At 53.6% G+C, this 27,604-nt stretch overlaps 1 protein-coding gene across 4 annotated transcripts in view; it reads left to right on the top strand.

The window, feature by feature from the left end:
• Tpcn1 (two pore segment channel 1) overlaps positions 1-27,532 on the top strand; it is a 50,256-nt gene extending 22,724 nt beyond the window's left edge. For 2 of the 4 annotated variants that reach the window (XM_076922628.1, XM_076922629.1), the window contains exons 3-28: positions 3,806-3,933; positions 6,246-6,422; positions 7,476-7,589; positions 8,081-8,211; positions 8,850-8,938; positions 9,494-9,528; positions 9,965-10,023; positions 10,210-10,309; positions 13,889-14,005; positions 14,186-14,310; positions 15,143-15,191; positions 15,493-15,556; positions 16,025-16,069; positions 17,518-17,574; positions 17,667-17,720; positions 18,089-18,161; positions 19,636-19,743; positions 20,553-20,624; positions 21,103-21,192; positions 22,036-22,151; positions 22,740-22,786; positions 23,382-23,450; positions 23,535-23,619; positions 24,850-24,989; positions 25,105-25,185; positions 25,894-27,532. In XM_076922628.1, the coding sequence (XP_076778743.1) occupies positions 3,806-3,933; positions 6,246-6,422; positions 7,476-7,589; positions 8,081-8,211; positions 8,850-8,938; positions 9,494-9,528; positions 9,965-10,023; positions 10,210-10,309; positions 13,889-14,005; positions 14,186-14,310; positions 15,143-15,191; positions 15,493-15,556; positions 16,025-16,069; positions 17,518-17,574; positions 17,667-17,720; positions 18,089-18,161; positions 19,636-19,743; positions 20,553-20,624; positions 21,103-21,192; positions 22,036-22,151; positions 22,740-22,786; positions 23,382-23,450; positions 23,535-23,619; positions 24,850-24,989; positions 25,105-25,185; positions 25,894-26,010 (2,342 nt within the window). In that variant the 3' untranslated portion in view covers positions 26,011-27,532. Of the gene's footprint in view, positions 1-3,805; positions 3,934-6,245; positions 6,423-7,475; positions 7,590-8,080; positions 8,212-8,849; positions 8,939-9,493; positions 9,529-9,964; positions 10,024-10,209; positions 10,310-13,888; positions 14,006-14,185; positions 14,311-15,142; positions 15,192-15,492; positions 15,557-16,024; positions 16,070-17,517; positions 17,575-17,666; positions 17,721-18,088; positions 18,162-19,635; positions 19,744-20,552; positions 20,625-20,770; positions 20,890-21,102; positions 21,193-22,035; positions 22,152-22,739; positions 22,787-23,381; positions 23,451-23,534; positions 23,620-24,849; positions 24,990-25,104; positions 25,186-25,893 lie in introns of those variants that run through there. The other 2 variants (XR_013107034.1, XM_076922630.1) reach the window with 2 other exon arrangements.
• Positions 27,533-27,604: the final 72 nt, after the last annotated feature.

Genomic DNA, 27,604 nt, shown 5'->3' with positions numbered 1-27,604 from the left:
AAGCTCAGGATAGCTCAGGTAGCTGGTAGGAATAGCCTGCCCTATGGAGAGAGTTCAAGGACAGCCAAGGCGCTTCTGTGGACTTGTTTTTGTAATGATGTCCTGCCCTAAGACCTTGTCTGGAAAAACCATTAAAAAAAAAACCACTACAAGAAGACAATTAAACTGACACATGTACCTATTTTATACAGTATCTGGTGCTTGTTGTCAGTGGCCAGACAAGGGAGGGTTTTGAAGCAGGAATCTGTGGAATCATTTTGATCCTAGGGGCGGGGCCTGTCAACTTCCTGAGGCCCCCTCGGCCTTTGTTGATTCAGCTGTGGCCTGTGCAGTTACAGGCCTAGGACAGTACACTCCCATTCTTCCTCCTCACAAAGGGCCTGTGCTCCTCCGCCAGCCTGAGCTCCCTGGGCACACCCCAAGAACCCCATCATCCATCCTCTGAGTCCAGACAAAGTTGCTCACATCTGGACTCCGGGCCAGCTGCGGAAGTGCAGAAGGCGTTGCTCTCTCCCTCATGAGGAGGAAGCCACTTTGTGTTGGTGAAGTGCTTGGTGCACAAGCCAGGCCCTGTAGGTGTTTGTCTGGTTTAGTGCAAGCCGGACTGGCTGGTGGGCTGTGGCTCATAAGGCAAAGGGAGAGGCTTACTTTTGCTGACCTTGCTATTGTTCTCTTGGAGCCGGGCCTCAGGCACAGTCCGAGAGCTGCTCTTGTTTCCCAGGCCACTTGCATCTGCCTGCCTGCTTTTGTTGGTTGGTTTCTTAGTTTGTGTGTTTTGTTGGTTTTGTGAAGCTCAGTATGGCTCAGGCAGCTGGTGGGAATTGAGAATGATTATCACTGGGAATTTGTTTGGTGGGTTTTTCTTCTTTTGGAGGCAGGGTCTCCCTGTAACCCAAGCTTGTTAGGATCTTCCTTCCCCAGTCCCCAAAGCGCTGGGATTGCACTGGGCCAGCCACCGTGCCTGGCCTAGTTTGTGCTTCAGAGGTTACACCGAGTCAGTATCAGTGGAAGTCGGGGTGGACACTGGATACCTGAGGACACAGTTACAGGATGGAGTATACTCAGTAACCCAGGACTGACTGACAGGCCACACAGCATGGATGCATTTCAGATTGTGTAGACTGAGGGGAGTAGGCAGACGCACAGACTGCAGTGAAGCTCTGTCCTCTCACAGAGTGTTGTAAGGCGTGCAGGGGCATCTGGCAGGGTGGCGGCTGAGTGTGGCCAGACGGGAGGCAGAGGAAGCCATGGCTCTTTCACCCCTTTCTTTAGATTTGTGTATTTATGTATTTTTGGTCTTTTAAGACAGGGTCTCTCTATGTAGCCCAGGCTCTCCTGGAACTCACTCACTCTGTAGACCAGGCTGGCCTTGAATTCAAAGATCTGTCTCCTAAGTGCTGGGATTAAAGGTGTGTGCTGCCACCACCTGGCTTTCTTCTTTTTATTGTTTTAGTTTAGTTTCTATGGTGCTGGGAATTGGCTGTGAGCCTGTGCACACGAAGCCAGCGTTCTCCTGTTGAGCTGCGCTTCCGGCCTACTTGCTTTTAACTTGCATGTTTGAGACAGCATCTTGCTATGTCTGGCCCACTTTTACGTTTGACATATGTATGTATGTACATACCCATCCATCCATCCATCCATCCATCCATCCATCCATCCATCCATCCATCTAAGTCTTGTTATCCTGCCTGATCTGACCTTGCTATATAGACCAGGCTAGCCTTGGCCTTAAAGGGCTTCATGTGCCATCAGACTTGGCTTGTTTTTAAACTCCTAACACATGTTTATTTTACCATGTCCGTTTGTACATCCTGCACATGGGGAAGTTAGAGGCCACGGTGGGGATCACTTCTCTGCTTTGTCCATGGTGGGTCCTGGGAGTTGAACTCAGGTCATCAAGCTTGGCAGCAAAAGCCTTTACCTAATCCTCTGGGCCATTTCTTCAGTGGGTCCTACATTTTATTCTGAGGCAGAGATTTCAAGTCTTGGGCTGCACTTGAACTCTGTAACCCAGACAGGCTTTGAGTTTGCAGTTCTCCTGCCTCTCACAAAGCCGGAACTCCAGGCCTAAGCTGCCCAGGCCCCTATTTGTTTAACTTCTTGATTTAGCTGCTGCTTTTACAAGTGTGCATAGACATGAAACATGCCATTGGGCTGAGGACGTAGCTCAGCGACAGAGTCCCCACAAGGGCCTGGGTTCCACTCCCAACACCTCCAAAAATACAACTGTCAAGCTGTGCACTTCAAAACATGTATGTTTTAGTGTCAACGATCCCTTCCATGTGGTTTTATAAATCTGTGGGGAGAGCCTTGTGGATGGCCGTACCCAGTGACCCTGGCCTGCATTTCCAGGTTAGAGAGATCTTGGGACCTGGGGATCCCAGCAACCCTGGCCTCTTCTGTCCTAGCCTGTGTGGCTATGTGCACCACACAGCTGCTTCCCGCCAGCCGTGCAAAGAACAGTACCTACACATCGGGTTCCTCCTATTGAAACCTCATTTGCCATGGGATGTGGGGAACCAGACTGTCATAGATTAATTTCTTCTTAGTAAATTAACTGTGTGGGGACTCACTGCTCTGTGTTCAAATCCACCCAGGGGATCAGGAGATACCGGATATTGTGACAAGCCAGGCTAACGAGCTTTGGAAGTCAAAAGGGTCCCGTTGAGCCTTCCTTCTGAGGCAGCCTGAGCACAGAAAGAGGGCCTCTTTCCCAGCTGACCCAGGACAGGCGCCAAACTCGGCTCCAGTTGGCTGGCTCCAGTGCTCACCATGCTTTCCGGCTTTGCTGGCAAGCCTGGGTCTGCTGCCTGTGAGCCAGAGCTGCCTCTGTCCAAGCCAAACACTGTGGCCGAGGGTGGGAGAGGGCACTGGGCTGGAACAAAGCGGGGGGGGGGGGGGGGGGGTCGGGGAGAGATGAGCAGGGGTAGGAGCAAGCAGGAAGGCAGGAAGGCAACTGGTGGTCCTTACCCCCCTGGGGGGAGGGGAGAGAACTCACTTTGATTAAATGTTTGACTCAGCTGGATCTCCACAAGCTTCCAAAAGTCAAAAGTCTATGCAGCGATCCCTCCCTTCTGCCTGCCCTCAACCCTCCTAGACAACCAGATTCTTTCTTGTTTTTCTTCCTGCGTTTCTTTTTCTAAATATATATAGACATGTGTAGGTTTAGCCGTTCCCTCCCCGACTCCCTTTGGTCTTCCGGGCTTCTTTTTCTTTTTAAGAGAATTGCATATATTTGTTTATTGAAGGGGTTGGCTTTTCTTTTTAAGAGAATTGCATATATTTGTTTATTGAAGGGGTTGGCGTGTCTACATGCCTGTCCTCCTACCACGGGTGTCCCCGGGAGTGAACTCGGGTCATCCGGCTTGATGAAAAACACCTTTATCTACTGAGCCATCTTGCTGGTACATTATTATTTTTTTTTCCTGTTTAAGAGAAAGTATTTTTGACCAGCCACCCTGATGCTTGTTGCTTGCAGTACAGGTTGGCACACTGACAGACTGACTACTGATTGGGCCCTCTCATTCTGAGCGGTTCTGTGGTATCTTAAGCCTGGCCTCTGTCTTAGTCAGTGTCCTATTGCTGTGAAGAGACACCATGACCTAGGCAAGTCTGTGCCACATTGGGTGTAGCTTGATCATAGGAGACCTCAAAGCCCGCCCCCACAGTGACACACTTCCTACAACAAAGCCACGCCTCCTACTAGTGCCACTCCCTGAGCCAAGCATTCAAAAGAAAGCATGTATGAGGGCTCTTCCTATTCAAACCACCTCAGCTTCTGAGTTTCCCCGCTCTCCAAACACAGATGGGGGCAGCCACGGCGTCCATAACTCCCAGGTTCCCAGTCTGGTCCCCGAGGCCGACCGTTCCCCTTCCAGTCCCACTGGACACAACTGGGAGATGAATTACCAAGAGGCAGCAATCTACCTCCAGGTTAGTGTGTCTGGGTCGGTGCCTGGGGGTGGGCACTGGAGGGCGGAGTGAGGGGGAGGGACATGCTCAGCTCCAAAGCTCAGAAGCATGGCTGTGGTCTGTATGGTTGTCCATGCTCCAGACTAGATGCGGGGGTGGGGTGGGGGGGAGGATGGGGATGGGGGGGGAGGATGAGGGTGGGGAGCTCACCTGGTTGTGCCATAGAGCTTGTGTGCTGGGTCCTCCTCTGAGCCCCATTTGTGGCTGTGTCTGCTCAAGTCCTCAGTCCGTCCCTTCTGGCTTCCAGGACTATACACACAGACCCAGCCATGAGGGAGTATTTTGTCTGTCTTGCATCGTAGCACAGGGCTGTTCATGCAGTGGGTGACTCCATGGTCTGGTCTCCTCTTGTTGCTGCTGTTTGGCCTGATAGTTCATGAGAGAGGTTTTTTTTTTTTTTTTTTAGAAAGGGTCACTTTATGAAGTCTGGAACTCACAGGGAATCTCCTGCCTCTGTCTCCTGAGTGTTGGAGTCAAAGGCATGTGCCACCATGGCTGGTAGTATTTCAGGATTTTTTTTTTTTAAGCAATACTTTTCTTTAAAACTATTACATGTTTGTTACATAAATTCAGATAGTTTCAGGCAACTTAATTTTTTTCCCTTTTGTTTAAGAAACCAGGTCTCACTGTGTAGCCCTGGCTTCCACCAAAACTTGTTATTTAGACCTGGCTAGCCTCAGTCTCACAGAGCACTGCCTGCCTCTGCCTCAGGACTGCTGGGATTTCAAGTGTGCACCTCCTGCAGCCATTCAGGAAAATGGCCCAGTCCCAGTGTATGTGGGATGCAGGCTCTGGGTGCATCAAAGCTCTGGGTGCTGCCAGCGGCTTCCTCTGCTCTTACCTTTTGCCTGTTAACTTTCTCGCTCACCCTGGGTACCATGAGGTTCTGGTGCCCTGGAGACTTGAACCCCAGAGAGCAGAGGCCTGGGGTGGGCAGTCTGTACACAAGCCCAGAGCTCTCTTTGGGAGCTGAGTGAGATCCTGTGATGTGTATGCTCAGCCCGTCTTTGCTGGTGGAGACAAACGCCCCCTTCCCAGCATCCTCTGGGTGGTTATGGATCCCGGAGTTGGGAGCTGAGCCTCTTCTGAGGCTGTCTCTTGCCACACCTTCTTCCCTAAGCCGTTGGTTGGAAAAATTGCACAAGAATTGCATTTTTTTTTTTAAAAAAAAATAATTTAAAGCAGAAGCTTCAGGGCCTTCTGTGCCCCTGAGGCTGCGGTGAGGTGGTAGGAGACGCCACCCTGCTCAGACCACAGGGCTCCGCGGCCTCCCCTGGGCATGACCTACCTCTGCTTCCTCTGTCTGGCCTGCGGTTTGTCTTCCGTTACCGACGAGACGAGATTAGCAGCACACGGCTTTAGAGAGTCAGCTGAATCTCCTGTCAGCTACGGCCATGGCCTCCTGGGAAGGGGAAGCGGGTCATGGGGAAGGCAGGGTGGTCCCCCAGTGTGATTACTTTCTCACTGCATCCCCGGATGTGGGAATCTGTCGCAACCTTTTTCTCTGGGACGTTGAGCCACCGAGGTGTGAGTGAGTGAGGTGCCGGCCTCCTTACTGTGGCATTTGTGGTGCATTGTTCCTGGGGGATGGGGGGGAGGACTGTTCTGTGCATCACAGGGCACTGACGGGTGTCCTGGAGTCTGTCCAAGGTAAAGTTGGGTTGCTTCAGTCTCCCATGTTTAAAAAAAAAAAAAAAAAAAAAACCCTAAGCAAGGACCTAAGTATACACAGGAGGCAACAGGGGTTCTAATGGGTAGGGCTGTGCACTATAGGAGTCCCATTGGGCATAGCTGCTGGGCAGGGCTATGCACTAAAGAAGTCTCACTGGGCATAGCTCCTCCCAAGTGATACTGCCTATGACTTAATGTCCTGTGGCCACTGTTTGGTGTGCCGGCCATCAGATTCCTGGCATTAAGTTCCGCTATCTTCGAACTTTGGGAAGCTCCAGCCTTTTTCTATTTGCCATTGCTGCAGAAGGCAAGGAACTTTATGGTGCCCACAGAGAAGGCTGAGGAAAACCTGGCCCAGACTGCTAGTTTGGCCTATGCATAGACTCTTTACATCCCCTGTAAGGATCAGACACTTCTCCAAGGTCTCCGGAGACCTCTTGGCTCAGCTGACTTAAGCCAGCAGCTCCTGAGCCATTATCAGGCAGAGGTGTAGCTAACCTGTCTATGGCCTGAGCCTTGTTTTAGCCTCTGTGACCTGCCCCACTCTCTTCCCCCCCCCCAACCCCCTGTGCTCTTGTGCTCAGGTTCTCTCATCTTTGCAGGAAGGCCAGAACAACGACAAGTTCTTCACCCACCCCAAGGATGCCAGGGCGCTGGCGGCCTACCTCTTCGTACACAACCACTTCTTCTACATGATGGAGCTGCTCACGGCCCTGCTCCTGCTGCTGCTGTCCCTGTGCGAGTCACCCGCCGTCCCTGTGCTCAAGCTCCACGCTTACGTGAGTGCCCTGGGAAAGGGAGCCATGGCACCCTGTTAGTGATTACAGGGGGCCTAAGGCGGAACATTCTAGAAGCATAGTGAGATGGTGCAGCTGCTCCCTGCTCCCAGCTGGAGCGGCTACACTTCTGTTTCCCAGTGACTCTGTGAACAGGCTGGACAGGCTGGGGCCTTGCAGAGCTCACTTAGAGGCCTGTCTCAATGGGCTACCCTGTGGTCAGGCCTGGGAGAGCCACAGTCCACGTCAATGTGGGTGAAGCCCCACTGTGGATCTTCTTGGGGGTCGCTGTCCTTCCATCCTCTGGGGAAGAGTTAGAGAGTTGGCTGTTCATATGTGCTTTTTAAAAGAAATTAGTTATTAGTGTGTGTGTGTCTGTCTGTCTGTCTGTCTGTCTGAGTGTATCTGTGTGAGTGTCTGAGGGTCTGTGTGTTTATGTGTGTCTGTGTGAGTGTGTGTGTGTGTGAGTATCTGTGAGTGTGAGTGCCTGTGAGTACATTTGTATAGTGTGAGTGTCTGTATGTGAGTGTCTGTGTGTGTGTGTACCCACACTCATGCCATGGCACAAATACAGGGTCAGACAAGTGTGGAGAGGGTTCTCTTTCTGTCTGTATATGGGTTCAGAGGATGGAATGCCAGGGTCTTTACCCACTGAGCCATCTCCCCAGCCCTCGAAGCTGGCTTAGAAGCCGATGATGGTTACATTTGGCGTCTTTCGCCTTCTTTTTGTTTTTAATCCCTGTCTTTGTTTCCTGGGTGCCTTTTGTGGATTTTTAAAATAAGTACTACACAGTTCTCCCCAGAACAAGACTTTCTTTTTTTTTTTTCTTTTAGAGCCTCAGACTCCTTCCTTCCTAACTTTATACTATGTGGGTCTGCATTTCTATCTTTTGAATGTCAGGGTTATTCTTAGCTGACTGGGAAAAGCTCTATCTCCAAGCCTTGTGTGTGTGCGTGTGCGCGTGCGCATGTGCGTGTCCGTGTCCCAGGAGAAGTCCCAGGAGAGGGGAGGTGCCATGGATGGTCTCCTTGAAGCTGTTTTTCACCTCTGTGCAGGTCCACGCCACCCTGGAGCTGTTCGCCCTTATGGTGGTGGTATTTGAACTCTGCATGAAATTACGGTGGCTGGGCTTCCACACGTTCGTCCGGCACAAACGCACCATGGTCAAGGTAATGGATCCATCTGTCCATTCCACTGCAGTGATTGCTCCTGGGTCCCTGTCACATCTGTGTCTACCTCTCCATTTAAAATCCCCTTGGCCCCAGAGTATGCTCTGGAGTGTAGCCCAGTGAGATGATTTGCATATGCCAGGAACCTGTAGGGTCATGTGGGGGCAAGTCCCCTTGTCTCCTTCTTCCACATCCCCAAATGAGCAGAGCTGGAATGAGCTGAGTCCTGAAAGGCTTCCTGGTGCAGTGAGGTTGTCAGGAAAACATTGGTGGGCACCCGGGGTGGTGTTTTCCTGCCAAGAGGACCTGCACACCAGCTTCATCTCAGACCACGCATCTGTACTGGCCACCCAAGGGCTCACTGTTGGCTGTTGAGAGAGGCAGAAATGGAAGGAGCCCTTCTGATCCCTGTGGGCTGTGTTCACCATGTCTGCTCTGTACGTTGGAGTCTGGGTCAGGGAGCTAAGTGTGTTCTGACCTGTCATCCCCAGACATCTGTCCTTGTGGTGCAGTTCATCGAGGCCATTGTGGTGCTGGTGCGGCAGACATCCCATGTACGTGTAACCCGGGCACTACGTTGCATTTTCCTGGTGGACTGTCGGTATTGTGGCGGTGTGCGACGGTAAGGCATTTCTGGGGAGTGAAGCCCTCCCCTGTCTGGGTGTGTCACTTCTCCAGCCTACAACAGTAGCTTCAGGCAGACTTCTCAGCCCTGTCCTGCAGGCTCCTCCCACCCAGTCCATGGCCCTGAACCCAGAGCTGACCGGACCCAGAATTAAATCCATCTTTGGAGACTATGTGGTTACTTGGCCAGGGACCTGCTGACGGCAGGGAATTGATCCTTTGTGCCCAAAGCTAGAAACAACTATCCTGGGACTGGGTAGCTTAGTACGTGTGTGTGTGTGTGTGTGTGTGTGTGTGTGTGTGTGTGTGTGTGTTGGGGGAGGGGGGCACGTGCATGCCCCCTCCTTACTGTGGAAGGTGACCTTAGTCTTCCAGGTGGTATAGATTCCTGCCATGCCTTCCCTCTTAAGGGACTGTCACCCAGTGGAGATGACTGCACACACACGCACACGCATACACACACGTACACACACACATGTTGTTGTTGTCCCTGTCACCTGCTGTGTGGAGGTACATTAGGACTAAGCTAAGCATGGTGCCCTCCTGGGTCAGTAGGTCAAGTATACCAGAGCATCTCCACCAGCTCGTCCTCCCTCCCACCCCTGCCGCCCCTCAGCCGTCCATCTCTCTCCCCAGCAACCTGCGGCAGATCTTCCAGTCACTGCCACCATTCATGGACATCCTCCTGTTGCTGCTCTTCTTCATGATCATCTTTGCCATCCTCGGTGAGTGCCCCACATCCCCACATCCCCACATCCAGACCCCAGCGCTTCTCACTACATCCCCATGGCGCCCCAGGGCAGCTGGGTCTCACCGTGTAGCCCCGGCTGGCTTAGAACCCTTGACTGTCTTGCCTCAGTCTCCTGAGGAAGGAGTAATACCCCTGCCCAAGGCCTGGCTTGCCTCTTGCATGGCTTGGCTGCAGTGTCCTCGGAGCACAGAGACACTCTATCAACAGCCTGCCTCTATGATCCAGCCCACAGATGGGATTTGTTTAGTCTGAAAACCTCAAACCATCAGCTTAAAATTCGAACTTGGATGATGATGATGATGATGATATATAATAAACCAGATTTCCAGCCCTTTTTAAAGAATAGACTTGACAGAGCCAGCACTACCTAGGTGTCATCAGGCTTGCATGCGGCGGCATGACCCCCGTTAGCCAGCACGTGTGTTCTCCAGAGCCCTGCAGTCATCACCGCACCCTAGTGCCCTCCCCCAGCCTTTCCCCTGGCTCTGCTCTAACTCCACTCCGGGTCTGTTTTTCTACCACATTCTAGGTTTCTACTTATTCTCCACGAACCCTTCTGATCCCGTAAGTAATGAGTTCTTGGTCCCTTGTCTATAGGGAGGCCTTCCCGTCAGACAGGGTAGCCGGGAGGAACCTGGCCATGTTAGGAAGGGCACCCTGCTTGGTTTCCAGTTCCCAAGAGTCCCTGTCCCTCAGACCCGAGCCACCACTTCCCCTGAGAGACGAGGGACACCCCTTTGCTGTTCTTACGGGCAAAGCTTCCAGGATCAGGTTTGGAACGTTGGGGCATCCTGGCAGAGTCCTCACAGGGACACGTGACACCCCGGGAAACTCCCTCACCCCCTTAGTTGATAGCCTGCTCTTTCCATCAGTGCGGGCTCAGAAAGTGCAGCCTCCCACCTCTGCCCTCTTGCCCCTTGTGTTCTGAGGCAGAAGGGGGAAAGGCGCTCAGGAGGTGACTGTCCAGGCCTGGCAACACATCCTCTCCCTTCCCTTGCAGTACTTCAACACCCTGGAGAACAGCATCGTCAACCTGTTCGTCCTCCTCACCACAGCCAAGTAAGTCTGGGGTCACTCCCACCACTGACCTCTGTCCTCACTCCAGCCCAGGGATGTCTGTCTTCACCCCCTACCCCCGCCCTAGTCTCAGTGCACACAGGGAAGGGGGCTGTCTGGGAGTGCGGGGGAGCAGCTGTCTCTCACAGGGTGCATCCTTAGAGGCTAAGCTGTCCCTCCGCCACACAGCTTTCCAGATGTCATGATGCCCTCCTACTCCCGGAACCCCTGGTCGTGCGTCTTCTTCATTGTGTACCTCTCCATTGAGCTGTACTTCATCATGAACCTGGTGAGTGTCCCTCTCGGCTCCACTGCAGTAGTGGGCCCCTCGGACGGAGACGTGGGGAGACCCAGCAGGTGTGTCCCAGGTCCACAGTCAGGTGTGGCGCCCTGCAGAATGCTATGAGGATGGTGGCCGGGGAGGCTCTGTGCCACCACTTTGTAGATGGTGCTGGATCTTCCCCGCCTCACAGTAAAAACTTTGCCCTAACGAAGCCAGCCAGGCTCTGCGCAGAGAGGACTGTACACAGATCCAGCACCTGCCTTGCTATGGTTCTGTTACCCTCATCTGCAGGGGAGGCAGCTGAGTGTCAGACTTACAGGTGTGCCTATCACCACACAGCTCAGAATAGCTTGGCACTGCATCCTGTCCCTCCGTGCATAAGGAACTTCTGCCAGCTCTCTCGTGGATCATGAGAAAAGTCTATGCAGAGTGCATCCTGTGAGGGGCACGAAACTCCCCCCCCACACACTGATGCTGCAGAGACACTGGCTGTGGCTCAGGGCCACCAGGGATGTTTTCTAGCATCACAGACTATAGCCAACACTAGACCAACACCCGCAGCAACAGCGGAGTGAGCAGAGACCAGGGCGTCCCTTAGCCTTTGGGTTTTGTGGTGCCGTGAATCAAACCCAAATCCTCTCAGATGTTGGCCAAGTTCTTGGCTTTCTGTGGTGCTGGGGATGGAACTGGGGGCCTCGTCCATATTAGGCAAATGTTCTGCCGGCTGGGCAGCTCACTGCCCTTGGAGAGGACCTGGGGCTTGGCTCCCAGCACTTACAGTGACGACTCAGTTCTTCTGACCTCCGAGGGCCCCTGCACACACATGCTAACCGCACATATGCTCAGGCACACACAGGCATTACTACAATCAAGAGGAAGACAAGGAGCGGAAATACTCTCTCTGTGTGGTCTGGTGAAATCTGAAAATGTGAAGACTTAACAAAGAATTATGTTCTTTTCTCCTTCCTTCCTTCTTTCCTTCCTTCCTTCCTTCCTTCCTTCCTTCCTTCCTTCCCTCCCTCTCTCCCTCCCTCCCTCCCTCCCTCCCTCACACCACAAAGTAACACACCAGCTGCCTCCTGTAGTGTTTTTTTAAAAAAGATTTTATTTATTTATTTTATGTATGTGAGCACACCATTGCTCTCTTTAGACACCCACCAGAAGAGGGCATCAGATCCCATTACAGATGGTTGTGAGCCATCATGTGGTTGCTGGGAATTGAACTCAGGACCTCTGGAAGAGCAGTCAGGGCTCTTAACCACTGAGCCATCTCTCCAGCCCTCCTGTAGTGATTTTAAGTTGTCACCTACTGAGAAGTACCAGGAGAAGCAGACTCTTTTTCCTCTGCTTTCACCACAGTCTCGGGAGACTGCAGAAACCCTACAAGGTGAGGGGCTTCTCCCACCAGTCAGCAAGCAACGCTACAGCAGATGCTGACTGATGTTCTCAAGCCAGTTCAGTGTGATGCTGTCCACTTCCACTCACCTCTGTAGGGATAGGAGACTGTTTACTCTGAAACTAAATATGAGTGGTGGTGGCCTGGGAACACAGCTCGAGGTTACCCCAAACCCCGTGTTCCCGTGGTAACTCTGCCATGAGAGTTTGTCCAAACAGAACAAAGGATGTCATAAATCAAGACACTTTTCAAATACATTGGTGGGAACGCCATGAAGGAGAAGACAGGTCCTCCCGTGGACCTCCTGTGCTGGCTGAGGGTGTTCTTGGCCTTTACGTCGATGCTCTGTTTGTACCTTCTGAAGGATTTCCTTAATAACCACTGACATTAGGTCAGTGCAGAGGTGGGTAGGAAATGGTTGTGAAGAACCCCAGATAGTTTGCACTTAGGTCCTGGACCAGCCACACGCTATGCTCCTCAGTCCCTGAGGTCAATGTGTGGTCACACAGGTGTGTGTGTTTCTAGCAGCTGTTGCCCAACAGATGTGCAGACAGTGCCAGAACCCACAGGTCAAGAGGCTTGATCCCCGAACCTCAGGCGGCTGTAAGCACTGGGGTTCCCCCTTGCTTCTGGCTCACTAGCTACACATCAGGGTTCCTCAATCATTTTTTCTCAAGTGACTCACAGAACTAGGGAGAGGTGTTTGCAGCTTTATCAGAAAGGAACTGCAAGGAGTCCAGATGGAGATTTGCCTGGGCACAGTGGACGCCCTCCCGCCCTCTCCAGATGTCCCCCTGCAGGAACCTCCCCATGAAAGGCTCTTTGGAAGCACCCCAGACTCTGTTTTCACAGAGACTCCATCGCACAGGGATGATGGGAGTGTGGACAGCCACAGGAAACTGTACGGAAAGGGGGTGGCACAGCGCCGCCAGGCTGCCTCTCAACACTCCCCCTCTAGAAAGAGGCGGGACTCTGGGATACAGATGGTCCGATGACTAGAACGAGGGAAAGTCAGAGAATTTCCATGTAGCTGGCACCAAGTCAGACTAGCAGGGAAGACTTGGGCCTGGTGCCACAGGCCTGTAACCCTGGCACGCAGGAGGTGAAGCAGGGGGATAGCAAGTTTCAGACCAGCCATAGCTATACAGTGAGACTGTGTCTGAAAACTCTAAGAGAGAGTGGGATAGCTCAGCAGGTAAAGGCACTTTTCTACAAGCCTCACAGCCTGAGTAGACGGACCCCCAAAAGTTGTCCTCCGACACCCCCCCCCCCGCCACACACACACTGTAGCATGTGGGCACACACAGACACACACATACTTACATGTGTGTACACACAGTGATTATTTTTAGTAAGCTGGGGTTTTTTTTTTTTTGGTACCTAGCCATACCCCAGTGTTTATTCTCATCTGTAGCTCATCTCTCCTTGGAACAGCCCAACCATAGGACTGAGCAAACTTACGACAGAGCTTGTCTGCTCACACACCCTAAAGTCTCGCCTATGCGGCCCATGGTAGAGACATATTCGCCTTCCATCTGCGTGGGAAGCAGTGTGTGTGTGTGTGTCTGTCTGTCTGTCTGTCTGTCTGTCTGTCTGTGACTGTGTGTTGATCTTAGAGGCCTTAGAAGGAACAGGAGCACTCACTCAGAACAGCTTTGAAAGACAGAATGTCTCTCAGGTCTTCCTCACCCTCCTCCGTCCCTCTCATTAATAAACTGATTTTGCTCTGGGGGCAGTTCTAGAATGTTTCCTCCTGGAATGCAGGTTTTCTTCTCCCTGCTATTCCTGGAGCCCCACATGAAGCTGTGACTCACAGGGAAAGTAACCCTGGAAGGAAGAGGAGGAAGAAGAAGAGAAGGAGGAGGAGGAGGAGGCAGCGGCGGCCCCAGGGTCAAAGTCCATATGGCCTCTTCCCCTGGCCTGCCCTCTGGAGCTAGGGGAATGGGAGAGGGTCCTGAGGAAAACCCAGCAATAGTGACTTCGGGAAAGAAATGTGCAAAGAACAGTAGTTCATGTTCTCGGCTGTCAAGCAGGCGTTCCTGTCCTGGGCAGTACAGTCCACCAGAGGGTCTCCTCAGTCCTCCACCGAGGGGGACCCAGATGAAAGCCCTGTATGGGGACAGAGGGTGACCTCTGGATCCTTCAGGCTCACTTAGGGCAGCCAAGGACTCCTTGTTTGTCCTTTACAGCTCCTGGCCGTGGTGTTCGACACCTTCAACGACATCGAAAAGCACAAGTTCAAGTCTTTGCTGCTGCACAAGCGGACCGCCATTCAGCACGCCTACCGCCTGCTCGTCAGCCAACGGGTAGGACAAGTGGGGGCAGGGTCACAGAGAGGGACTTCATTCTCTCTCCCTACCAAAAAACCATTTTGGCTTGGCAGAGCTAGTGACCCTGTGGCTGCCACACTGCTCGTGGGAGAAATGCAGGTGCCACCTCCTCACTGAGTCCCCCTGTCCTATGGCACCTCCTTCCCTGTCCCACAGAGGCCGGCCGGTGTCTCCTACACACAGTTTGAAGGCTTGATGCGCTTCTACAAGCCCCGGATGAGTGCTCGGGAGCGCTTCCTGACTTTCAAGGCCCTGAATCAGAGCAACACACCTCTGCTCAGGTAAGGGCCAGGTGCCACGTTGGGGCAGCCTGGCCAGAACTTTCCGTCCTGTAGTGGAGCGGCTCTGGGCCTTAGGAGGTGAGCGCAGGGAGGCCTTCCAGAGATGCAGGTTACACGGAGACTCTCACAGGGTCATGTTCCTTGGTAATCTCTTACAAGCCACAAAAGGCAAAATAGTCTGTTTCAGTCCAGTTTGGTTGAAAAGAAATATTTGAGGCTGGGTGTGATGATCCATGTCTCTATGGCCTGAGGCAGGAGGATTGGACACTTAATGCCACCCTCAGCTATGTAGAGAGTTTAAGGCCAGCTTGGACTATTTCAGATCTTGTCGATGATGATGATACAGGAGAGGGTGTGATGGCTTAGCAGGTAAAAGCGCCTTTGCCAAGCCTGATGACTTGAGTGTCGTTCCTGGGACCCACATGGTGGAAGGATAGAGTCAACCCCTAAATGTTGTCCTCTGACCTAAAGGAAAGCGTTCCCCCCTTCACCCCACCCCCGCACACATGCATGCACGGGGCACACCAAAGCTTGGAGGGACTGAGCTGGAGAGATATCCGGTTTCAGTGCTGGCCTTGAGGCTCCTCAGAAAGGGTGCTGCTCTCTCAGCTGGGTTTCCCCTGCTATGAAAGTGAGGGCATTGAGCGAGATCACTATTCTGTCAGTCCCCTCAGGGGCAGCCTCTGTGGGGCCAGGTTGCTGCCAGGTTAGATCCCGTAAGGTTTCTATCTTCCTGTGAGAGACAGCCTTAGGCAGGTGGGGGGAACAGAGTGTGAGTGTCACATGTGTGACAGGCCTGCCTGTGACTGTCCTTTCACTTTGCTTGTGGTAGCCTGAAGGACTTCTATGACATTTACGAAGTTGCTGCCCTGCAGTGGAAGGTGAGTGTCCCTGCATCGGCACCCAGCAGGTGAGGAGGGCTCAGCCTTCAATGGTGCATGTACCTCAGCCTCCGCAGGAATCCAGACCCCGTGACCCAGCCTTCCCAAGGCTTCTCAGAGACATGAGCCATATATGGTTCAGACATGGACCTCAGCCCATCCAACTTACCATCCAGGTCTCTAAATGTCACTGCCATTCCTAGTTTAGCAGCAGGAGCCGGAGGCTAGCCCCTGTGGAGGTCTAGGCTAGGTTCTATTCCCTGGCCCCGCCCTCATCTCCCCTGGGTCCTCTGCACTGCAGGCAAAGAAGAACAGACAACATTGGTTTGACGAGCTTCCCCGGACAGCCTTCCTCATCTTCAAAGGTGAGTGTGTGGGACCAAGCTGGGAAGTAAGCAGTTAGCTCCGGAAGGAGCAGGAAGGACCCTGATCAATAATCCAAAATCCAAGGGCCAGGCAGTGCACCCATAACCAGCGCACTGCAGAGGCTCAGACAGGAAGATGGCAAGTTTGATATCATTCTGGACCACACAGTAAACTCCATTTCAAAAATAAACAAACAAATAAGTAAAAGAGAGTGCAAGTCAGACGCCTGCTGTTCTTCATGGGACAGTCACCTTTCAGTCGAAGGCCAGGTTTGTCTTGTTTCGAGACAGGGTTTCTCTGTGTAGCCCTGGCTGTCCTGGAACTCCCTCTGTAGACCAGGCTGGCCTCGAACTCAGAGATCCGCCTGCCTCTGCCTCCCGAGCGCTGAGTGCTAGGGCTAGAGGCCCACACCCGTGCCCGGCCTACCTCTGACCCTCTAACCTTTACATTTCCTTCTCTTCCAACAGGGATTAACATCCTCGTGAATTCCAAGGCCTTCCAGTATTTCATGTGTAAGTGTGAACCACCACAGCTCTGGGCCCCTGTCCTCCCGAGCCCTTCCTTCTTGAAGGTAGAGGGAGACAAGAGATCAGAAAGGTGCCAAGCTCCGGGTTCTGTCCCCAGTACTAGAACAAACAAGTGAAGAGCAAAATTCTGAGATCTAGGCGTCCCCGGATCGCCACACTTCTTACGATTATTACGTGCAGAACTGATCACATGTGGTTACTTCCTGGTCCTCGGCTCCCTTACTTCAGTTCTGTGTCTCTGCTGCAGGCCTGAGTCCTTTGGGAGCGCAGTGTTGATAGGGCCCCTCCTGCTTCAGAATGCTTTTTCACAGTAGACCTGAGTCCGTCACTGTGCTCAGTTAAGGAAGCGGGTCTGTTTTTACACCGCCTGTTTCCCACAAACCTAAGTCCTTATAATTTGGTGCTGAAGTCCAGAGTATTATGGTCTGACATGGTAGCCATAGCAACATCTAAGGCAGTTGGGGGGGGGGTTTGGGGAGGGGGACCAAGCTGAGTGTGGTGGCTCATGACTGTAGTCCCATTGAGTGATTGTCACAAGTTCAAGGCCGGCCTGGCCCAACAGCAAGTTTCTGAAGAAAAAACATTCAGGGGCCGGATATACTATTTAGTGGTAGAGTGTTCACCTGGCACACAGGAAGTCCCCGGTTCCCCCAGTATCACTCGGAGGTTCAAGTCCCCAGCGCATCTCAGGTACTCGGCAGCCAGAGGGGCTGTGGCAGCTCCCGCAGGGAAGCTCTCAGAGCTTCCATGTCTGTCTGGCCGAGGAGCTCTGTTTCCTTCTGAGAAGAAAATGATGTTCAGAGACCACAGTCTGAGGGGTAGAGGGTTCACTGCTCGGCACTGACTGTTCCTAGGCTTTCTGCAGAAGGGAGACGATTGGGTGGAAAATCCGAGACTGTGATGTCATTCAGGCAGTCATTTTGAGAGAGAGAGAAAAAAAGTTTTACCTTTACTTTATTATTTTATTTTATGAGTTTTTTGCCTGCTTCTGTATCTGTGTATATCACGTGTGTGCTGGAGCACTCAGAGGTCAGAAGAGGTCAGATCCCTGGGATTGGAGTTATGGATGGTTGTGAACCACCATCTGGGTCCTGGGAACTGAACCCAGGCCCCCTACGGGAGCAACTGGTCTTAGCATCACAGTCATTTTAAAGGCAGACAAACCACGCATACCGGCTGTCTCAGTTGACAATTTGGACTCATCTGAACCCAGTTGCCTTAGGGATCTAAACTGTGCCGTTAGCCACTCCCACCTGTTTCCCAAAGGAATTCCCCAATTGATTCTCTGGTCCATAGTGAGAACTCTAAGCAGAAGTGGGGAATGATGTGTGGCCCAGGCCAGCTCTGTTCACTCCCCCAGGCGGTCCTACCCATAGCCCCGCAGGCCTGCAGGCCCATCCCTCTGACTCCCTCTCATGGCTTCTCTATCGCAGACTTGGTGGTGGCTGTCAACGGTGTCTGGATCCTGGTGGAGACCTTCATGCTGAAAGGTGAGCTCTGGCTGGGGCCCCTCCCTGCTTTACACAGAGCCCCTGACTGACCGAAACCGCTATGCTATGTCTGCCACCTCTCTGTCTTCTAGGTGGGAATTTCATCTCAAAGCACGTGCCCTGGAGTTACCTCGTGTTTCTTACCAGTAAGTGTGCTGAGTGGCTCTGCCCAGCTGCTGGCTTAACCCAACTAACTGTGAGAGCCCCAACCGGCTACAGCATCTTATGGCCCTTCCCTAAAACAGAGCCTTGAAGGACCCCCCATCTTAGAGGTTTAGTCTGACCCTTTTACCCTGCTTCAAATTCATGTACTTCTTACTGGCCCCTGGTCATATAAGGTGCTCTACCATGTCCCTCAGCCTGGCCTTTAGCTGGCCCTCCACCACGTCCCTCAGTCTTGCCTCTAGCTGGCCCTCAACCAAGTCCCTCAGCCTGGCCTTTAGCTGGCCTTCTTTCTCCCTCAGTGGGCTGGGGAGAGCCCAGATCAGCCCCTGACTTCCCCCTCTTGTCTTAGTCTATGGAGTTGAACTGTTCATGAAGGTGGCTGGCCTGGGCCCTGTGGAGTACCTGTCCTCTGGATGGAACCTGTAAGTAGAGCACATGGTCACCCCGAGGCAGAGATGTCCATGTCGGCCATCTTCCCCACACCGGAAGGGCAGGTGGCTCTGGGGACACCGCTGGAGGTTCAGAGGGCCGCAAATTCTATCTGCCTGTGTTTCAAGACCGCTCTGGTGCTCTTACCTAAAGCCTCTGGGGCCACCCACATAGTCCTCACTGGTTCCCACTGTCCCCAGAGCTGGCTCTTCATAGTCATCAAGCTTTGTCTCTTTCACAAGGGCCACAGATGGTCACCTCCTCTTGGCTGGCAGTGAAAGAAGCCCGGGGGCAGAGCCAGTCTGGCAGGCAACACAGGCCTGTCATCCCAGCACTCAGGAGGTGGAGGCGGGAAGATCAGGAGTCCAAGGTCACTCCCAGCAAACAGCTAGATGTTTGCACCTAGCTGGGCTCTGCCAGACCCTGATTGTTTTGTTTGAGACAGGGGTTTCCTCTGTAATAGGCCTGGATGTCCTGGAATTCAGTCTGTAGACCAGGCTGGCCTCAAATACAACAGGGATATGCTTGCCTTTGCCTCCCGAGTACTGGGATTAAAGGCATACACCACCACCACCCAGCTGTGAGATCCTTTTAAAAACAAACAAACAAAAACCAAAACAAATGAAAAGGACCATTAGGCCGGGGCAGTGGCACACACCTTTAACCCCAGCACTCGGGAGGCAGAGGCAGGCGGATTTCTGAGTTCGAGGCCAGCCTGGTCTACAGAGTGAGTTCCAGGACAGCCAGGGCTACACAGAGAAACCCTGTCTCGAAAAACCAAAAAAAAAAAAAAAAAAACAAAAAAAAAAAACAAAATAAAAAAAAAATAAAACAAAAAAAATAAAATAAAATAAAAAAAAACAAAACAAAAGAAAAAAAAAAAGAAAAGAAAAAAAAAAGAAAAGAAAAAAAAAAAAAGAAAAGAAAAAAAGAAAAGGACCATTTGGCCTCAGTGTGGCTCTGGAGGCCATGCACCCTCCTTGAGTTAAAGTTAACTCGTGTGTGAAGTCAGACCACACTCATGAGGACTTGAATCATCAAAATACAACCAGCCAGAGCGGGAAGAAATTAGGGTGGTGGCCCCCTCTGTCATCTCTACTTAGGGTCGGGTAGAGGGCTTATCCCTTGAACCCAGAAGTCCAAGTTCTACCTGGGCAACACAGAGACACCATATCAAAGTGACACACACACACAAGAATAAAAGACAAAAGGGCTAAAAGTTTGTGTGTCACACGTGAAGGTCCCTGGGGTCCGAATGCCCAAGGATGACCCTCACACCTGAGCTATGGCTGGTGGATGGCCAGCTGTAGGGCATCGTCCTGAGCACACCAGGGAGGCGCACGCCCCGCTGTGTGCTGTAGCTGGTCAGGTCTCCGTGGAAGCCAGCCAAGAGCAGGGCTGCGGGAGGAAATTGTGGAAGGGAAGCCTGGAACGTCACCGACAAACTGGCTTCTTCCCTGGCCCCAGGTTCGATTTCTCGGTCACAGCGTTCGCCTTCCTGGGACTGCTCGCGCTGACACTCAACATGGAGCCCTTCTATTTCATTGTGGTCCTGCGTCCCCTTCAGCTGCTGAGGTGACCTGCAGGGCTTGGAAGCGGGCAACGGGCATTGTGGGGTGGGGACTCTTGGGACTAGCCCATGAGATTTGCTAGCTGGTGACAGGGCCTCTGTCTTTAGCCTGAGCTATTCAGGATAGGGACACACAGTGCTCTCGATGGGCAGAATAGCCCAGCCTGCAGCCCAGGAAGAGGCACACTGTCTTTAGTGAGGGCTGTCTTACTTTTGAGGGAGTGGAGGGACGTTCCTGGTTGTCGCTCTTTCCTGTTTCAACCTATGATCTTGGGCACTCTATTCCTGACACCCGGCTTTTTCAGGTCCCAGTGGGATCCCACTTACCTATATGCCTCAGGGCTTAAGCTCTTGGAGACTCTGGAGTCAGAGCTGCCATGTCTGCCTACCATGTCCCCACTCTGCCATTCCTTCCAGGCCAGCGAGAGCTGTTGATTGATTGATTGATTGTGCACCCTTTTTCTGAGCTTGTCTGATTGTGCATCTCCTTTCCTGAGCTTGTGTTATCTGAGCTTCTGGCTTCTTCTCTCCACTCCAGTGGGGGACTTGCTGCTTTTTAAAAACCTCATGACATGATGAGGCTAGCCCAGTCTATGGCTCCTCAGAGAGTCTCAGTGTCCCGGGTCTGTCCCGTCCAATGCCACAGTTTATGAGTCCCCAGGGAAGTGAGCTCAGCTGAGCTGTGCAAGGTTTCTCAGCCTTGTCTTGACGTGGGGAAAAGGAGGGCTTACAAGATTCTGGCCGATTTGAGGAAGGGGTTGTGTGGCCTTGCCCCTGCTTCTGCGGTCCCAGCAACGTTGTTCTCGTCGCTCAGGTTATTTAAGCTGAAGAAACGCTACCGCAATGTGTTGGACACCATGTTCGAGCTGCTGCCGCGAATGGCCAGGTACTGCCCGCCTCCCAGCCTGCAGGTCCAGGCCGCACGAGGCTCGTGTAGGGGTTCGGGGAAGTGGGAACAAGGAGGAATCTCAGGAAGGCTGGATTCAGGGGCTTGGGGGTGGTCTTCAAAGAGACAGACTCTGGACCCTGCAGGTCCCCCTCGGCAGCACTGGCCTGACTGAATTGTCTAGTGCGGAGGGCAGGGAGCTGTCAACTTACCACCTGTGTCTACGTTCACAGGTAAGGGGTCACCTGTGAGCCTACCTTCACAGGTAAGGGGTGCATCTCTGGTCAAGGGGCATCTGTCCCTAGCGTCGTCCCCCACCATGAGCCACGCGGCCCCTCCCCTGCAGACACTTTGCCATGGTCACTTGGCCAGGGCTAGGGGCATGCCTCCCGCAGTCAGTGCCGGGGGACCAGGACACGCTGCAGCTGCCCCATCCCCTCCCTCCCACCCTGACTACCCTGTCCCTCTGCCTCCCCAGCCTCGGCCTCACACTGCTCACCTTCTACTATTCCTTCGCCATCGTGGGCATGGAGTTCTTCAACGGGCGACTGTCTCCCAACTGCTGCAAGTAAGTGGCTCCGGTGGCTTTGGGCCTGTCCGGCATGGGCTTTGCTGCTAGCCTGGGCACACAGAGCCGAGTGACAGTGTGGGGGCCAGCGTCACCCATCCCTAGCAGGGCTCAGGCCATGGTTGACACACCTCCTCCCCAGAACCAGAGCAACCCTCACCCCTGATACATCCCAGGAGACACTGGGACCTGGCAAGAGACCAGAGAGATGACCCGTGGCAAGAAGGTGGCAGGGCTGAGGGATGAAGAGCGAGGGTTCCCCTCCCCCTCCCCTCTAAAAGGAAATGAACATGACCCACCATCTCTGTGTCCAGCTACGACTGCCCCCACAGCCTATCGTTGGGCGACGATAGGTCACCAGTGACCCTCGTATGTATTTAGCTGATGGCTGCACCAAGAGTCCATAACAATGGTCACCGTAGCTCATTCCGGCCTTCCTTCACGGTCCATCACGTATCTATCAGGCCCGGGACATAGGGCATAGCCTTGCGAGTGACCTCCCTGGTGTCATGGGCACCTAACTCTTACAAATGGCAGAAGAGTATAAAGCTGGAGGGTGACCAACACAGTCCCCTCCACGTGGAGCAACTGAGCCAAAGCGGGGATGCATGGGTAGTGCCCCAGGGGAGCCTGGGAGGGCAGAGGAGCCCCCCACCCCATCTCGCACCACCTCCGCCTCCTCCTCTGCAGGTTGCAGACATACCTAGTAACTGTGCATAGGGCAAGATATGGGTGGCTTGGAGAGGCAAGGACACCCCTAGGCTGACCTCAGTTTCCATGCTTGTCCCAGTGAAGGCGGTCAGTCATCTTGTAACCCTCCTGCCCTCTTGTCTCCCTCGTCAGCTCCAGCACGGTGGCCGACGCCTACCGATTCATCAATCACACAGTGGGCAACAAGACCAAGGTGGAGGAGGGCTATTACTATCTCAACAACTTTGACAACATCCTCAACAGCTTCGGTGAGCGAGTCCTAGCCGGTATTCCTGGCCTCGGTCTGGCTCAGAGCTTCGTCAGGCTTCCCTCCATAGCCACTGGGCGTGCTTCCTGGGGTCCCTTCTACAGTGGTGCTGTGGGACTGTAGAACAGGCGGATCCAGGCTCGCCCAGGCCCCAGAGCTCACAGTGACAGAGACATAAGAGGTCCTAGCTGGAGTCCTGCCGTGTCAGCATGGCATGCCTCAGAGCCAGCAGAGGGGACCCAGCACACCACTGCCATCTCAGTAGTTATGCATCCCCCGACGGAGGTCCTGGGGCTCCTCCCTGCTCCCTGGTTCCTTGCAAAAGCCAGATGAGGGGAGGATATCCCCGTGCTGGACTGTCCTCTTGAGGGAAGGGAGAGCTCCTCTTGACTCCCATTTATACCCAGTAAAGTCTGCTGCTCTCTCCTCGCTGGTAGCCTTAGCCAGAGCTAGCCCACCATGGGCTCTTTCGTCAAAGGACATGCCTTTTGGGGGAGAGGTTAGGTGGCAGGCCTCCTTGCAAGCAGTTACTCAGGGACAGAGAGGGCCTTTGACATTGGTCTGAGGCGTACCCCCACTTCCCCTGCAGTGACCTTGTTTGAACTCACCGTTGTCAACAATTGGTACATCATCATGGTAAGCTCCGCCTCTTTTCCCCTCAGGGCCCAGGAGCCATTTCTCTTCCCGTCCCCACAGGATGTGGGGTCTTTTATCATGTTCTAATGGAAGACCCCCCCCCCCAGTGTGGGTGGCACCACCCCTCAGCTCTGTGCCGCTGGCTGACTCCCCTCCCTGTGCCCCCTGACAGCCTCTGGGTATCTGACTGTTGGTCAGCAGTATGCCATGGCAGGCCCTGTGGTGTGAACCCGTAGTGTCAGCTGCTTGGGAGGCTGAGGCCGGAGAATCGCTTTAGTCCACAGACTGTCTCTAAAATAAAGCAAAGAGAGTCTGGGAGAGAAGGCTTTCTTCCCTGCATTCCTTAAATCCTCTCCAGCCGAAGACTATCTGTGCTGACCTGGGCTCCAGTCAGCCGTGCTGAAGACGGCTGGGGTCTGAGGCTACAGAGGCTGCGCTCAGATCCGAGGAGCAAGAGCCCCCTCCTCGGGGCCCCTCACCCACAGGGAGGGCCAGGGAAGAGCTGAGTGTCACCTGGCCTTGGCCCTGGGCTGACGGACTCAGGAGATGGTGGCCCATACTGCCCACAAGCTCACTCCCTGCCCGCCCCCTCCAGGAAGGCGTCACCTCGCAGACCTCCCACTGGAGCCGCCTGTACTTCATGACGTTTTACATCGTGACCATGGTAGGCGCTGTCACAGCCATTCTCTCCCCTCCCCCACCCCCGCGAGGAAGGGCCACGACACCCATACTGCCTCTCCCTGGCCAGGTGGTGATGACCATTATCGTGGCCTTCATCCTGGAAGCCTTCGTCTTCCGCATGAACTACAACCGCAAGAACCAGGACTCGGAAGGTCTGTGCGGGTGTCCTGCCCTGAGCACCGGCTGCCCGCTGGCCATCCCCGGGCCTGCCGTCTCAACTGCAGCGGCTTAGCTTTTGCGTCTGCCTTGTCTGTCCAGGTCTCATTTATGTCCATTGTTAGAAATCTAATGCAAAAATGCCCACGGTTCCTAAAAGTGTAACAAGTAGCCGCCATCCCTTCATCCTGAGTGGCAAAGGCTGTGGGAGGAGCCACCCTTCCTCTCCCTCCCAACCCCTTACAGACTCTGACCAGCACAGGACAGTGGGACAGCTAGCCCTGTCACCACAGCTTGTGACTCCTGGTGTGAGCCTTCAGGGCAGCCTCATTTCTTCGTAATACACTCAGACCACCACAGGGCCTTATTCCAGCTGTGAGCAGTTCATCGTAGAGGTGAACAGTGTCCCTTCTGCAGCCCAGTGGCCTGGCTGTTCCCGCTGCCTCCTGCTTGTCCGTTCTTAGCCGAGCGGCAGCTCAGTGTTTCCGCGCTGTACTAAGCCCCGGATTGCAACCCCAAAGTGAAGAAAGGAAAGGAACCAAACATCAGATCAGACCTCCCAACCTCCCATTCCTAATTATTTTTTTTATTTTTATTTACATGAGTACACTGTCGCTGTCTTCAGACACACCAGAAGAGGGCATCAGACCCCATTACAGATGGTTGTGAGCCACCATGTGGTTGCTGGGAATTGAACTCAGGACCTCTGGAAGAGCAGTCAGTGCTTTTAAGTGCTGAGCCATCTCTCCAGCCCCCTTTTTTTTTAAATATAATTTTTAAATTTTTCCTACCGGTTCTTAAATCGGTGTGGTAGCAAGCTGGTTGACTTTATATATGCACACAAATGTGTGGGATTAGACAATCTTGCTATGTAAGTGATCCTCAAATCTCTGCGTCCTCAATGCCACCTGATGCTTTTCTATTTTCTCGGATACTTTCTCTTCAAGCCCTCTCTGTGAGATAGGTGCTCATGTAGCCCAGGCTGGCCTCAGACTTGCTAGGCAGCCAAGGCTGGTCTTGAGGTGGTCCATTCACTCTCCATACTCTTAATACTGAGATTACCACACTCTGCTCTCCCTGATGCTCTGTGTCCCCATAAGCTGTTGGCCAGACATAGTACTTTCCTGATGTGAGGGGAGGGAGAGGAGGGACCACTGCTTGGGAGAGAAGATCAGACTCCACAGTGGGGGAAAGCAGTTATGGGACCCGGCTCTCCCCACCCTCAGTGGACAGTGGCATCGTCATCGAGAAGGAAATGTCCAAGGAGGAGCTTCTGGCCATCCTGGAGCTTTACCGCGAGGCGCGAGGCACCTCCTCTGACGTCACCCGGCTGCTCGACACGCTCTCTCAGATGGAGAAATACCAGGTAAGGAGCCACAGGCTCTGTAGCCGCCAAGGGGGCGGGGCCTGCCACTCAAGCAGGTGGCACCCCTCAGTGGGGTAGGCCCAGCCCCAGGTGAGTCCATGCCTTTCCTCCCTAGCAAAACTCCATGGTGTTTCTGGGACGGCGATCGAGAACCAAAAGTGACCTGAGTCTGAAGATGTACCAGGAGGAGATCCAGGTAGGGCCCACGCCCTGGGAGGTGTCCTTCTGGTGGAAGGCTCGGGAAGGCTCCATGTCCTCCTTGGGACTCCGGACCGAGGCCCTTGGCAGCCTCGATGCTGATGCTGACAGACCCCACCCCAAGTGACAGAACAGGCAGAGCAGTGGGCAACTACCCAGGAGCACTCAAGACCACCACATCTTCTCCCAACCTGCCCAGCCTCTCTAGTGTCAGTTTCCCCTCTGCTAATGAGGGCACAGTCCCTGAAGAATTCTTTAAGCTCTCACGGTCTGTGGCTTGGGTACTGTTTCTTTAAATATGAAGGAGCTGTTTAACGCTTGCCCTACCAGACTGCTCCAGACCCTGGGAGCAGCTGGCTTTCTGGAGAAACTGGAAAGTGGCTGTGAGTTTCTGAAAGGCATCCCTGTGGCCCAGTGGAAGGCGGTGGCAGTGGCCATGTCTGAGCCTGGGACCTGGCCTCCTCCAGAACCTGTGTGGGCCTGGCTCAGGCCTTCTGGCAGCTTTCTGGCTTTTTCTCTATTGGGGGCCACTGTCTGTAACTCCAGGGTTGTGGTGGGGTGGTCATCTCAGTGGGTCAGCCTGGCTCTGCTGTCCTCCACCACAAGCAGAGGTTCTTCCACTGTCCCTCCGGGGTCATCACATCAGCTGGGGGAATGGGAGAGTCGGTAGGTGAGCCACCTTCAGCAGCAACCGCCTCTTCTCTAGGAGTGGTACGAGGAGCATGCCCGGGAACAGGAGCAACAGCAGCTCAGGGGCAGTGTGCCCGGCCCTGCAGCCCAGCAGACCCCTGGCAGTCGCCAGCGTTCCCAGACTGTCACCTAGCCGGGTTTCGTCAAGCCAGCCTCTTCTATGCAATAACACCATAGTATTATGTACTACGATGTATGGAAACCATGTGTGTATGTAGACACATTCATATATATGCACACATTTACACAGGGACGGAAAGGGACTAGCCAGGGTCCGTTCGAACCACCTCGCTCTGTCTTCCTAAGCTCCAGAAATCGGCTTAGGCTGGAGGCCCAGGCCTGGCTGAGCTCTTCCTACCATGGAAAACTCTGGAAGCCCTCTGCTCAAGAAGGGCTTCCTTAAATAGGCTGCCTTGTCTTAGCAATGCCGGCTTTCCTGGGGGACCTTGACTGTGTCCCGGCTGTGGCTTCATCCCTGCATCGTCCCTACCTGTCCCCAGGCCATCACAGGTGTCTGTGTCTGGTATTAGGGACAAAACCACTAGGAAGAAACCCCACATCCTGCAGGATGGTGTCTGTAGATGACAAAGTTAGAAGGTTCCCTTGAGGGATCAGTGCCTGGGACCCAGTGGGAGCTGACGGAGGCTAGAGATGGCTGGAGACAGCAGTGTATCCTCTCAGGCTTCCAGTCCTTTCTTGTTGCTGAAACCCTACCACAGCCTCCCAGGGGAAGCTCTCCCAGCAGGAGAAAGCCAACTGGAGGCCCTGGGAATTTGACTTGCTCAGGAGAGTTCCTTTGATCTGGTGCTGAAGGCAGCCCCCCTCAGCCCCCACACCTTCATATGTGCAGTAGATGCTGTGTTTGGGGAGGAAGCCACACACAGCACAGGAACACTTACCGCCCAGCATAGCAGTCCCTAGCTGGCCACCACACCACAGGTAGCTGCTTTTCAAGGACTTTGAGGCCCAGTGAGTACTGGCCTCTTCCAAGGTTCTCATAAGCTAGGTGGGTAGGGGAGGAGGGGCAGGTGAACTGTCAGCCTAGTGTGGTCAAGCTGGGAAACGGATGTTTTTACTTTTAAATAAAGCACAACCTCACCCCCCGCCGTCCTCCCCCCAACACCCTCCAGGAAAACCACTGGTTTCCACAGTCAGGAGACGGGCAAAGTTCCTTCCACCTCAAAGAGCTCTTGGCCTCTATTGGAGCTCAACCTGGATTCTAGGTCACAGCCCTGAGAAGCCTGTCCCCACAGTCACGTTGGGCACACCCCAAGCTGACCCTTAAACTTGCTAGCTGAGCAGGGAACTGTGTCACCCAGGGCTGTAAGCTGAGACCCCTCGGATCCTGTCTAACCCAGATGCCCCTTCCCTCAATTCAGCTGAGTGGGAACCGGTGGCTCACAGCCCAGCAGGGGCAGCCATGGCACCATGCCTTCTCCCCACTGGAGATGAGGCACTCTGTGGGAACAGTGTCCGGCGCCTTCCTCCTTGCTTCTCCTCCCCCACCCCGGCCTTACTTACCCCACACCGTGCAGACAATCATTTTGTATGGGTTAAGAGCCTCGTTGTGTTGAAGGTTTTATACAGTGATTTGTTACCTAGGAGCCCACTGTGCCCAGATTTCTGGCGTGCCAATAAAGAGCCTCTGCTTTATAGACATGGCTGCAGCCTTTGACTTCCAGCTTGTTGGTGGGTGGGCCACTATTTGACCCCATGTCACACACACC

Source organism: Arvicanthis niloticus, chromosome 24, assembly GCF_011762505.2.
Source record: "Arvicanthis niloticus isolate mArvNil1 chromosome 24, mArvNil1.pat.X, whole genome shotgun sequence".
Classification (NCBI taxonomy): Eukaryota; Metazoa; Chordata; class Mammalia; order Rodentia; family Muridae; genus Arvicanthis; species Arvicanthis niloticus.
Note: the sequence above shows the minus strand (reverse complement) of the source record. Positions and strands in the feature narration are given on the sequence as shown.